General features: G+C 32.9%; 1 protein-coding gene across 1 annotated transcript in view; it reads left to right on the top strand.

Annotated features, from left to right (window-relative positions):
- The window catches only part of LOC145680380 (chymotrypsin A-like), a 229,164-nt gene extending 218,159 nt beyond the window's left edge, over window positions 1-11,005 (top strand). The window contains exons 7-9 of the mRNA XM_081750811.1: window positions 1,587-1,879; window positions 4,062-4,213; window positions 6,844-11,005. Coding sequence (XP_081606937.1) covers window positions 1,587-1,879; window positions 4,062-4,213; window positions 6,844-7,020 — 622 coding nt within the window. The 3' untranslated portion in view covers window positions 7,021-11,005. The remainder of the gene's footprint in view (window positions 1-1,586; window positions 1,880-4,061; window positions 4,214-6,843) is intronic.
- Window positions 11,006-13,545: the final 2,540 nt, after the last annotated feature.

The raw sequence follows: 13,545 nt of genomic DNA, 5'->3' as shown, positions 1-13,545 counted from the left end.
TAATTGAGTTTCTATTGGCAGTTGATTTGTTATGTTTTTTTTTTTTTTTTTTTTTTTTTTTTTCGTAATGTTTCATGCTGTTATGAATAATCTCTTGAACATATAATATTGATGAACTAAGCTAATGTTATTTCAAAGTTTTATCTATTTACTATCAGATGATATTTATTACAATTTAAAATATTCTATACAATGAAACTAAAATAATCCGGACTCGAATTAATTAAGTTTTGGACACAGTTTGGATATGGATAAATCAGAATAATTAGTGCAATCATCAAAAATAAATAAATAAAAAGTTATGCTGCTAAATAAAAATTTCTCTAAAATCGCTTTTAAAATACAAGTGAATTTATCGGATTTTATAATATGATAATAAAGATATACAATACATACTCTGAAATTGGTGAAATACTGACTTAGAATTATCCAAATATAGTCATGAAAAATGTAAATTATATATAAAAGTTTTAACGTTATTTTAAACAGAAATTTCAAAAGGAAAATATATTTTTACAAACTAATATGCACAGTTTGCATTTCAATAAGATTTTTAAGTGTATTTTTTGTTTCCTGATATCGATCTGGTGACTGAAGCTCGGATAATTGTAGTTTTACTATATATAAATTACCTGAAATACAAATAAAGAAAAACCATGAAGTAAGCACTTTCGCTGGTGCTTCATCAGACACAAAAAAGTAGGAAGTAGAGAGGAAAACGTATTAAACAAGAGAGTTGTAATTGAGGAGCTTTAGATCCCGTGCTACGTTGGCTTCTAAGGTTTCCATGCTTGCTTCAGTATTTCGTTTCTCTATGTATTTATGTATTTTGATTTTCTTTACGCCACCTCTTTAATTCTCTATCCCGAAAATATATTTTTCTAAAATGGCGTCCGTAAATAGCAAGAGACAAAATATCTGTTGGTGTACGCTCTATCTTTGATCCATTAGTAGAAATCACTACCCTATAATTTCCACGATTACGAGAAATAAAAGACTCTGATATATATATATGACAAACTGCTACGTGTTTGTGTTTTTATATTTATTACATAGCCTTGGTCAGTGTGTTGTTGTGTTTAGTTAAACAATATGAAAACAAAGCCTGATAGAATAGTTATTTATCATCTTTGATGTACATAATTTACAGATGTCAAAGTATATCAGAATCATCAAATACTGAATATATAGACTTACAATATAATAAATACAATTTATGTATTGAGAGATGGTTGTGCATGAATTCAATCGTAATGAAGGGGTTGAGGCGTTCAGTATTAGTTTTATCTTAATATTTGGCATGGTTCTTGTAGAGAATTAATTTTTAGATTCATAATAAAATTCAATTTTCTCGAAAACTACACATGAGGTTTTTATACTAACAAAGATCATTTAATTTAGCTCCATGATACCTATCGATTGGTATACATTTCGAGTTTGGAATTTTTTTTTTTTTTTTTTTTTTAACTAATGGTATTGTAGAATTTTTAGCAAATAACTTAAAATTATTTAGTTTATGGCATATCACAAAGAACATTCTTTTCTAATTAACACCTTTTTTTTCTTTCTTTTCTTTTCTCTTCTAGCATAAAAATACAACGAAGACTCTCGGATGTTCTAAAAGTGCGCTTGGGAGAGTATGACGTCACAAACACAAATGAAGCATTACGACACGAGGAATTTGATGTGACGGATATTGTTTTGTATCCTGGATTCGACAATAGGTCTTTGGCTCACGATATCGCACTTGTTCGTCTTCGCCAACCAGCCAGGAGAAGAGAAAATATTGATGTTGTTTGTATGCCAAAACAAACTGATTTCAACGATCTTGGTTCAGAGCTGAGGTGCTATGTCACAGGATGGGGACGAAGATCGGAATGTAAGTTAAATTGTTCAATTAGAATTGTATATATATTGTATATATTATATTATATATTATTATTATACTTGTATTATACTCTTATTATTATAATAGAATTGTCCAGTTCCGAACCGGCTCTAGTCCATTTAGTGAAAATTCGAGAAAACTTAGAAAAAATGTAGAATCTGCATGTTTTGTAGAACTGGGAATACTTTAGTGCAGTGGTTCTTAAAATGAGGTACGCGGACCCCTGGGGATCCGTGAGACGTAGCCAGGGGGTCCGCGACGCCTAAAAGTTGAAATGTGTTATAGTAAAATGAATCTCACAGCTGTTTTGCAAGAACTATTTTTTTTTTTTTTCAGTTACTAAAAAGAAATAGGTTTGTAAATTTAAATGTTTTCCTACTTTACTAAATTTCTGCGCTGCAAAGAGCAGAAAAGGTCTATTCACATAAGTAAGTGGTAGGGAAAGGCATCAAATGTTGTATTTCCCTACCACTTACTTATGTGAACAGACCTTTTCTGCTTTTTGCAGTATTAAAGCCTGAATAGAAAGCGAAATCATCTTAATGTGGAATTGGACCTAAGATTAATGGCGGCAAAACTTATTCCAGATTTCAGTGCAATTATGGAAAAACAGAAAGAACTTCATTCTTCATATTAGTGACCCCACATTTGAGAATATTGTTTATCAAGAGAATTTCCTTTTTAAAAAAATGATTTTTAGTCTTGAAAGTTACTGTATTTTCAATTGAAATTTCGTTTACTAGGAAGGAAACAATCATGTATCTTTAGAATAAATTACTTATTGCAATATTTTTCTTGATCTTTTTCTTGTCAGTGGTAATTCTAATCAGTATAGTTTTTAATACCATGTGGAATTTCAGATAGCATTGCAAGGGGCTCCATGGATCTCTTTCCGAATGAACAGGGGGTCCGCGGATCACTTTCCGAATGCACAGGAGGTCCGCGTTATCGGAAAGTTTGAGAACCACTGCTTTAGTGTGTTCGTGTGAAAATCTTAAACATCCTCCAACATTTCCAGCTCTATAAAATGCATCGATCCTAGTTTCTCTCGGTTTTCTGGGATTTGATGTAAGTGGACAAGAGCCGTTTCGGAACTGGATGACTGAATTATATATATGAGTATATAATTTTAAATGAATGGAACAATTTTGTGTACCCATCATGAAAGAAACTTTTTTTTTTATTATTGTAGATAAGAGCCAAGGCAACAATGGATAAGAAAACTCAAAAGTTTATGAACAATAATTCTTTGTTGCGTAGTCATAGTTACAGTCGATTAGGAAGGCTATTGTAAGATGATCAGGAAAAGGTGTACGCTGTCTTGAAGTTAACTAGATCAAACTCATTTACAATGGTGCAAAGACACTTTTGCACATATTTTGATAAGAATATAACCAATGGGAGTAACATCAACCATAGCATAGACAATTTAAAGTGTGTTTCTCGAGAGGTCCGACATTTTTCAAATGAATATATACTTCATTGTTGGATTCGTAGTGCTACAGACAATCGCAAATGTATATCCCAAATGACTCACTTGACCTTATCCACTGGATTTTTTTTTAAATATAAATATGTAGTAGCTAATGTCATCAAATCCATGCATACTGGCTCATGCAGGGCAAGGATTTGACTGTCGTTTCGATATATGTCACATTTTACGCTGCTTTCACATTGAAAAGTAGTGATTTCTTACAGGTATATGAAATTTCCTATCCTTCGTTATTTCCTGCATTTTATTTTTCTAAAACAAATAGTTTTGTTGTAGCGAATATGATTTTTTTCACAATTCATTTGTAGTTACTGCACATATGTATTTTTCAGAGCTGTCATTAGAATTTAAAAGTACGTCACTGTTAGAAGTATGTGTAGCACCATTAGATGATAAACGACAATAGAAACAATCTCCTAGCTGTTAGTCTATATTTTTACGTATATAGAATAAACCAAATCATTTGGCATAACAGCCCTTTTTGTGGGCCTGAGCCGCTTCAACGCCATCTGTTAGCCACCGGCTGAACTACGTCTAGCCTAGTAACGGGCATGTGATCAGCGTGCTGCGTCAGTGTACATATCAAAAGTAAAATTTTATATAAATATATTTAAATCTGCAGTATATACTAGTTTTCCTTAGTCAGGAAAGAGAGACTAACGAGATCATCTCTTGTTTCAGCTTCCGACCATTCTGTAGTATTAAAAGAAGTGCCCGTACCACTCTGGACAAATGCAAACTGCCAAAAGGCTTTGAGGCAACAATTTGGACCAGGATACACCCTTCCAAATACTTCTCTATGCGCAGGTGCAGAAGGAAGAGATGCCTGTGATGTAAGTATATATACTAGTGGAACTCCTGACTGTACATATATAGAAACAGTGTCACCTTCAATCCATATTTATTTTTTTTACATAATAACCACGTCCAAAAAGGAATTCCCTCTTGTGTAATTTTGTCTAATTAATCTACTCTACTATATTCCCATATACGTTGAATTTCTTGCTCCTTTAATTCACACAAAATACATAGTATTTAGTGTTTATCAGGAAACAGAATCCTTCTCTGAAGATTATTTTTGAATTTAGAATATAAACGAAATGGACCTTTTACAATTTTAACTGCATACGAAGAAGTGTTTAGTTTCAACTGTCTAATCTATTATTATTATTATTATTATTATTATTATTATTATTATTATTATTATTCATAATGTTTGGTATGTAACTTTTTTTTAAAGTCCCATGATCAGTAAAACAAAATTATCTCTTCTGCATAAACCTTATAAAATGAAAATTAAGTCTTTAAGTTTTACGTCCCACAATTATGCTCTTTAGGCTAAAGGGAACGGAAGGTTAATGATAGTGAATGAATTGGTGGGAGAGAATGTGGAAGGAAAGAGGAAAATTTGAGAAAACCCACAGACACGACAAACTCACATGACCCAGGAACGATCCAGAGATGATCCTTTTCACTAAAAGTGAACGATTTACCACTAATATAGCACATTCTTGATATTTATGTTTTATTTACTTATTCATTTTCAATTGAATCGAACAATCGAAAATCAGTATCCAAATTAAAAAAAATACAACAGTACCAGAAACTAGTGTAAAACCATCATAAATACAGATAAAAAATAATCACACAAATATATGCAAACACTTTCGCTGATGCTTCATCAGATTGTATGAGGTGTAGAGCAAGCAAGGAAAAACACTTTTAACGTAAAGGAAAAAGTGCTAAGTGATGCCAAATATGGCCCTATGATGGCTTTGAGAATCACGGGATATTCCAGCTAGATCGAAATTTGTGGGAATTTAGTAAATGTAGATAAAAATTCGTAATACGTTACATGCAACTATTATTCGTAGACAACTATTATGGACGAAAAAGAAGTAACTATTCAAATATAATAATTATACGATTAAAAGATTGCAATAGAATGAATCACGGAACTGAGAGATGCACTGCGCGCTAAATGGGGTAACATAGCACTTGCTACCATTCATAACCTCTATGAGCTAGACCCTTTTTTAAACTAAATTTTACATTCATTACAATATATGATTTGAGACTCACATGATCTGAAGTGATGACTGATTCTCTCAAAGGTGATCTTTCAACCTGAAGTTGTGCATGACTGTTTCAATAAGCACAAGTGCTTTCTAAAAGCTAGGAACTTTAGACTAAATTTTATACTAATGAAAAAACGGAGAATAATCTAAGAAATTGAGTCCAAGAGAGTCTTCAAACGAAAGTAACTTGTTTACTCAAGTGAGCCTTTTTATACAAAATAAAACCTACACTTGAATCAAAAACTTACATTGCAACTGTCAATAGAAAATTACCATTTCTTATTTTTAGTGGCCCGCATCCTGTTATTATTTCCATTAACCTAGGATACGTCACAACTTTTGTTTTTTCTGTCTTCAAGACAAAGAGATTAGAAGACAAGACAAAAATGCATTTGATTCATCAGTGTCTATTTGAATATTTGTTTTAGAATGCTTTCAACTACTGTATATGGTAAATTTACTTCTCTGTCCTCTTTCATTACGCTAAGTAATTAAGCTGTATTTTCGTCTGAAACGTTGTGGTAAAATTTTTATTTGCTTTAACAATTGAAGGGTACACGGGAATAACAATCAAAGTCCATTTTTAAATATTTTGAGAAAAAGCGATTTAAAAGTGTAAGGACCATTTTCAGTTTGTTCTCGACAATTATTTCGTCTGTTTTTCTGTTCTTAAGTAACATATAATTTTATTGAATTCTACAAATTTTACAAGATTACAATGATTAACTATTACGAATAAAAAATTACAGTTACAGAACAAAAATACTGAACCTTTTTTGAATAAACAATACATGCATCTTTCACTTTGTCTCTTGTTTGTGGGGGGGATGTATTTACTGAAATTTACTGACTGTCTTCGTCCACCTCATTTTCGCGTATTGTCAATGAACTGAAGTACTGTTCAGCTTGTGGTCCACAGAATTGCTTCAAGAATTGCAAGTCTTTAAAATTTGTACGGAAAATTCCAATCGGTTGTCCCTGCTTTATTAGAGGCAATAGATCTGCTTTCAGTTCTCGAAGTTGAGAGGTTTCTATGATTTTGTATGTTTCATATGGACCAAAGTATGACTTTCGAAGGTAAACCAATATTGACACGAACTCAACTCGTCTTTGCATTGAATCAGTGGGATTATGGGACTGAGGACTTCGATCGTTTCTCCAATGAGCCTTTGAACTTATACAAACCTTCCAAAGCTAAATTCCAAGGACATTGGTCACTTTCTCGAAATATACAGTTTACTATATGTAAGACTACTATTCGTTGTATAAAACAGTAATAACAGCTCAAGTTCGCAAAACAATGGACTTAGATTGTTATTGCCGTGTAACCTTCAATTGTAATCACGATTTCAATACAAATATCAAATTCTTTCTTTGTTTAATAGGGAGACGGTGGAGGACCACTCGTCTGTGAGAAGAACGGCCAGTGGTACCAAGTGGGAGTGGTCAGTTTTGGCATCGGCTGTGGAAGAAAAAACACTCCAGGTGTCTATACACGAGTGTCCATGTACGAAAGGTGGATTACAGACACTGTGTTAAGGAGCAAGAGAATACCACAGTGACGTTTCATAACATTAATAATAATTAAAAAAACTATTGAACAATATGTTTGTAAAGTGAACGATACATACTCCGAAATTCTATATAAACTAGAAGTGGAATCCAGTGATTATATTGTTTTCCGAAACAAAAAACTATCAAACAATGTAGGAAATTTCGATTTAATTTCCAGCAAGACTATCTTTTGTGAGCTATATGAAGACAGCAAGCAAAAGAAAAGCGGAATAGTGATTTTTTATACTATAAATGCCATAGTTTTAAACTTTTTTTATCGTCCTGTACAGAATACGATTAAATAATCCTAAACACTTCATTTACTTGTTTGCAAATTCCTGTATACAAACGGGATTGCATTAATGATTTTGCTTAGTTTGTGCTACTATAAGTGATTAAGTAATTTCGTTATTTGACAAAAGGCTGGTTCCTTTGTTAGTTTGAAAAGTTGTGCGTCCAAGCTACTTCTTTGTTATAGTCCATTTGAATAAAATGCAGCGTCCTCTAAAAGCAAACAGTGAAAGCTTCCTACTTAGATGCAAATAATGGTTTAAAAAAATGTGTGTACATAATATTTACATATATTCTTTTGGTAAATAATTCATATAATTGACTATCAAGGCACATCCTATTAAGGTTCCTTGTAGACGTATCTTAGTTTCAAGACAACTAACTAGCCAAACTCAGTTTATGCATATCATAAATGTTAGTGCTTTTTTTTTCTTTTTTTAATCAAGTTTATTTTCATTCCTGTACTTCAGGATGCATCTGAGTACATTCAATTCAGATTTAGCAACAAACTGTTTTTGTGAATGAAGATATCCCAAAATCATATACAGAAGATATATATAAAGTTAATCTAGCATTAAACCAATGGTTCGTCCATAAATGTTGACCCAAATTTTGTGGTACAGGGGCATTTCACGTTTCATAAAAAAATTGGGCTAAGAAAAGAATAATAATATACATATTTTCAGGAAGATATTGAGCAGCGTTTGTTTTGAACCTACTGAGTTCTCGTGAGATTAGTGTATCAGATTTCGGTTTCGGTACTCGTGTCATGATAAAAAGGAAGAGGGATCTCTATACGCAGAGTTCAATATGCTTTATTTCTGCAATCATTTGAATATCTATTAAAATAATGATATCCATAACTCAAATGTCTGAAGAAATCATTGTATTTTATACTTATTAATCAGACAGAGCGTAGCTTCAACTAATGCTGAAGTGTCCCTCTGACTATTAGGAATCAGTTCCTGTACACACCTACCCTTTCTATCAGTGCTATATAATTAATGCTGAAGTGTCCCTCTTACTATTACGAATCAGCTCCTGTACACACCTACCCTTTCTATCAGTGCTATATAATTAACGCTGAAGTGTCTTTCTGACTATTAGGAATCAGTTCCTGTACACACCTACCCTTTCTATCAGTGCTATATAATTAATGCTGAAGTGTCCCTCTGGCTTTAGGAATCAGCTCCTGTACACACCTACCCTTTCTATCAGTGCTATATAATTAATGCCGAAGTGTCCCTCTGACTATTAGGAATCAGCTCCTTTACACACCTACCCTTTCTATCAGTGCTATATAATTAATGCTGAAGTGTCCCTCTGACTATTAGGAATCAGTTCCTGTACACACCTACCCTTTCTATCAGTGCTATATAATTAATGCTGAAGTGTCCCTCTGACTATTAGGAATCAGCTCCTGTACACACCTACCCTTTCTATCAGTGCTATATAATTAATGCTGAAGTGTCCCTCTGACTTATTAGGAATCAGCTCCTGCACGTACCATCCTTTCTACCAACGTTATATAAGTGCTGTTAAAACTCGAATAATTCAAGTTTGATTACAGTTAAAGACATAGCTCTTGACACAAAAATCAGAATATTACAGAAGTTTTCTTCCCTGAGTTTGAAGCGATAAAAGTTTAATTTTTACTGATGTGATTTCCTTCTCGAGCCGCCACTGATTCGAACAAAATAATTATGGAAATAATGGTTCGAATAATTCATTCAAAAAATAGTAGTGTGTAACTGTTTGAACAACGGACAATTCTTTAAATAATTCCTCTAACAATGAATATTTAATAGGATTATTCTATACCCTTTTCCCTTACCCTTACTCGAGATGACAGGAACCATAAGCAAATGTGTTCGTCTGTTTCAAGTCTTTTTTGTAAATATGTGTATCAAAGCTAAGTGAAAGACACTTTTTATTTGTTTCATTTTTATTGCTGTAACTGTACATCATAATATGCTGACAGAAAATGAAATTGAATACTGCATCGTATATTGTTTGCAAGATATAATGTATAAACCTGTAAACATATATTTGTGTTCTGATACATCCATTTTATGCATTCTCTCTGAGAACAATACGTATAAAGGATGAATATAAATATAATAAAATACAATGAAAATGATACAGAATATTCATCTACTTAAATTACATTGATACAAGATTGTAAGTCACATTACGTGCACAACACTTATATCGAAGTTGTTTATTTTAATAACCACTGTAGTCATCGCCATGTTCTGTCTACAATGTGTATACGCGTATACAAACAGTCGTAGAAGTGGTGAGTGATGTCTTATGGGATAGTATTCAACTCATGGTCTCTTTAACATAGTCGTTACTGCTTACGGATGAGCAGTGAGCTGGTTTGCCATAATAATAAGGTCGATAAGCCAAATATTTTGCTATCTCTCCAGCCAGGTAAATAGATTGACACATCGAAGAGCAAGTTAGATTAGAGCTGCCGGTTCGGTCACGATTCTTATGCAAACGTTCAAAATAACAACGAAGGAGTCCAGATATCATAAGAAATTTCTCCCATGTCATAACGCCAGAGGTAGGATTGGTGTGTCGATGACAGCAAAAGATGTTTAGCAGGTCTCTTCTTGACTGGTATAGTTCATCACTGGTATCCCAGGAAAACCGTCTTTCGTTCACTAGCACCTTACAGTTCCAGTTCCTTCTAATTAGCTCTACCACGCCAGTACTGATGAAGTGTTTGAAGAAGATGAGGAATAAGAATACAGAATAAAGTTGAAATTGCTCTCCAGTAGGCAATTCACCACCGTTCGTCGTATTGTGACTCACAGTCAGACGGTAGCTGGAATCTCTGCTACAGAAACTTATGATTTGATTCCATACAGCTATTCTGCGACTGTGCCGATTTTTTTTTCTTTTTTTTTTCCTCCCTCTTTCTCTCCAGTGGGCTGAGCTTTTGGCAAATCCCGCTATTCTAATGGAAGTAGCCCTCCAGAACCACTGCTTCTAATAATCATATAGTATGTAGATGTCCCGATCCATTCTTAACGTTGAGAAAATACTTTCTCCAATGCTTATCACACAGGGCTTAATTTCAATTGAAATAAAGACATCGCTACACTCGTAGCACATACTACAATGACCTTCTGTAGTGACACAGTACATGCTAATGTACAAGAAATGTGATTTGTATGTGTGCCGTGACGCTAGACGCTTATCCTGAGTCGAGATTTTGTAAAACATTTCAATGTCGTATAATGAGTAGATGAATATGCCGTCTACTTTGGTAAACCCTTTTGATGCTGATATTTCATTTTCTGTCAGTATATATACAAGGACTTATCTGAAAACCAATTACTATTAAGACTGTGATTTTCCGGCCTTAAAACTACGAAAAAAAAAATAGGCAACTGACCTAAGGACAATTTATGGTCAATGTTACTTGGGAAATAGGCCTAATGTTTTAGTTGGGCTTAACATGTGTTATATATTTAAATAATCCTTTTAATCTATGAAATGCGTCTGAAGAGCCTATACATTATAATGTACAATGTATTAGCGCAAATTTTACTGGAATGCAATGATATGTGTATAATTAATGAGATGTATGTTAGGATGTTCCGATCGCAACAGATCTTGCTAGTAATTTATATTGATTTGTTTATATTGTGAGATGTTATTTAATAATAAAGCACAGCAAAATGCTAATATGGGTTTCTTTTATTACAAATTTAGTGATAAGGGTTAGCCTAGTAATAATTTACAAATATTTCAGTAGTGTATAAGATAAATGAATAAATTTTATAGCTAATGCAAACCCAAAGTGTTTTAAAAATAAAAGATTTCGAACTTATTATTTAAATTCTCCGTACAACATTTCAAAATATCAGATATTTCTCATTAGATAAAAGAAGGAAAAGACAGGATAAAAGTAATAGAAAATACAGGAGAAAATTACGTAGTCTGTTGATGGAAATTGATCGCAAAAATAGTTAACTAACCAACTGACTTTATGGCCTATGGAACCCGGAGGTTCAATGCCGCGTTCACAAAAGCTCTCCATTGACTTATATTCTTAGCCAACTCGATTCAATTTGCACTTTGTATTCCTATTTCTGTAAGATCCACCTTAGTATTATCCTCCCATCTGTGCCTAGGTCTTCCTAACGGTCGTTTTCCGATTGGTCTTCCAGTCAAGATTTTGAAAGCGTTCCTACTTTCTTCCATTCTGGTTGCATGATATCCTAAGCCTTCTAGATTTGATGATCCTAACAATGTTTGGTAAACGATATTAAATAACTTATGTAGTTCCTCGTTATGAAGTTTCCACCGTTCCCCATTCCCGTTCCTCTTGGGTGCGAATATTCGTCTTAGGATTTTGTTCTCAAATATTTTCAGTCGCGTTCTTCCCTTTGAGTAAGCGACCATGTTTTGCAACCATACAATACAACAGGCATGATTATCGTTTTATATATTTTAAGTTTCAAATTCCTCAACAAAATTCGCGACGACAAAAGGTTTTGAACTGAATAATAACACGAATTCCCTACTTTATATATATATATATATATATATATATATATATATATATATATATATATATATATATATCCCTATATTGCGCAATTTATTAATTGTTTTGAGAAAAAAATATTTAGATGTTTTTTCTTACTGCATTCGCGTATCTAAACCGAACTAATAATAAATTTTGACTTTCACACTTACCATATGACGTCAGGAGAATTGTGTATTTGAATTAACATTGCGCAATTATGAACCTTATTTGTTTAATTTTTCATTGATATCCAATACAGAATTTTTTTAGACGTTACAGACTTTCTTTACACACAGTATTGCGCAGATTTTCATAACATGCTTTAGTAAACAATATGTATTCTAAGGTATGCTGAAACATATTATGTTTAATCTGAAATTACTAACATATCTTTCATGGATCACACCTATTATGTATAGAATGACAGTAAACAATTTTTCTTTGAAGTGAAACACAATACCGTAAGACATGTTATTAGCAACTTGGCGAATTCTATAGGACGAACTCCAATACAATCTTGTCCTTGGTATGCGAAAATGGACATGAACATTACGGTTCCTAAATATTTCTAATCCTAACTTAGTTAGTTCCAAAGGTTTATTGGGGTCCTTCTGGTTAGAATATAAAATACTTTCACGAACGATTAAATCCAGAATATCAGCACTAAAAACATTTGGAAATATTCAATTGGAGATCTGATTTTATTTGGAGAAGACAAACGCGATTTCTATTGTGGTGACTGAAGAGGTGGATAATTTCTTGTTATTCTTTTCCATTGGGGCTGACGACTGGCAGCAGTTGTAGCCTGACTGGGATTGGCATTTACTATTTCATCTGAAGAAAGAAAAAAAGCAAATGATTCTTTCAATTTACTAATCTAAAAGTATCTATTTCAATGAAATCAATGTAAAATACTGGAGTACAATAGTTTTGAACATATCTTCTGATCCATTTGAAGTTTCAGATTTAGGACGCCATTCTTCATCGTCTGAATCTAGAACTCTTAGCTCTATCGCTTACCTGGAGCTGCTCATCCTCACTGTTGTCAGGAGGTATGTATGGCTGAACGAGTCGTTTTTCCGAAATATATTCTTGCTCATCTGTTAAAGTAATATAAGCTTTTACAGTCTTCAAGAATCTTTATCGGGCAATAAATCGGTAAATAATACTAAAGAGTAACAGAAAGGAAAGAGAGAGAAAGAGTAACTGAGGTTTTCAAAGTAACACAAAATCGAAAAAAAAAAAATAGAGAAAGATGTCTGAAATGACGTTGTTAGGTTTAGTATTTTTTTTTTTTTCGTGTTCAACTTCATATTATTTTTATTCATAAGTTGGTAACACTGAAAGCATACACTACACGCAGCAATGCTTTCCATGAGCCAATAAAAATTCCAACAAAAGTCAAAGAAAAGAAGGTAAGAAACCAACCTTTAAAACTTTCCATTAGGCCTATCGAAGAAATGTTTGAGTCTTAGTAAAAGAGGTTCGTAGTTGCTCAATGTTAATCAGAATATACAAACATATTTCGGACGATCAAATACAAAACGAAATTAGTGTGATAAGTAACAAGCACTTAAAATAAACAACAGACACATATCTTCTAGAAAAATATTTTTTCAAAGAAAAATTTCCCTGTTTTTGACTCCTCTTGCTTCAAAAATAAACAAAGCAATGCATTTAACCCACGATGTAT

This window comes from Thermobia domestica, chromosome 3, assembly GCF_964235325.1.
Source record: "Thermobia domestica chromosome 3, izTheDome1.hap1.1, whole genome shotgun sequence".
NCBI lineage: Eukaryota > Metazoa > Arthropoda > Insecta > Zygentoma > Lepismatidae > Thermobia > Thermobia domestica.
Note: the sequence above shows the minus strand (reverse complement) of the source record. Positions and strands in the feature narration are given on the sequence as shown.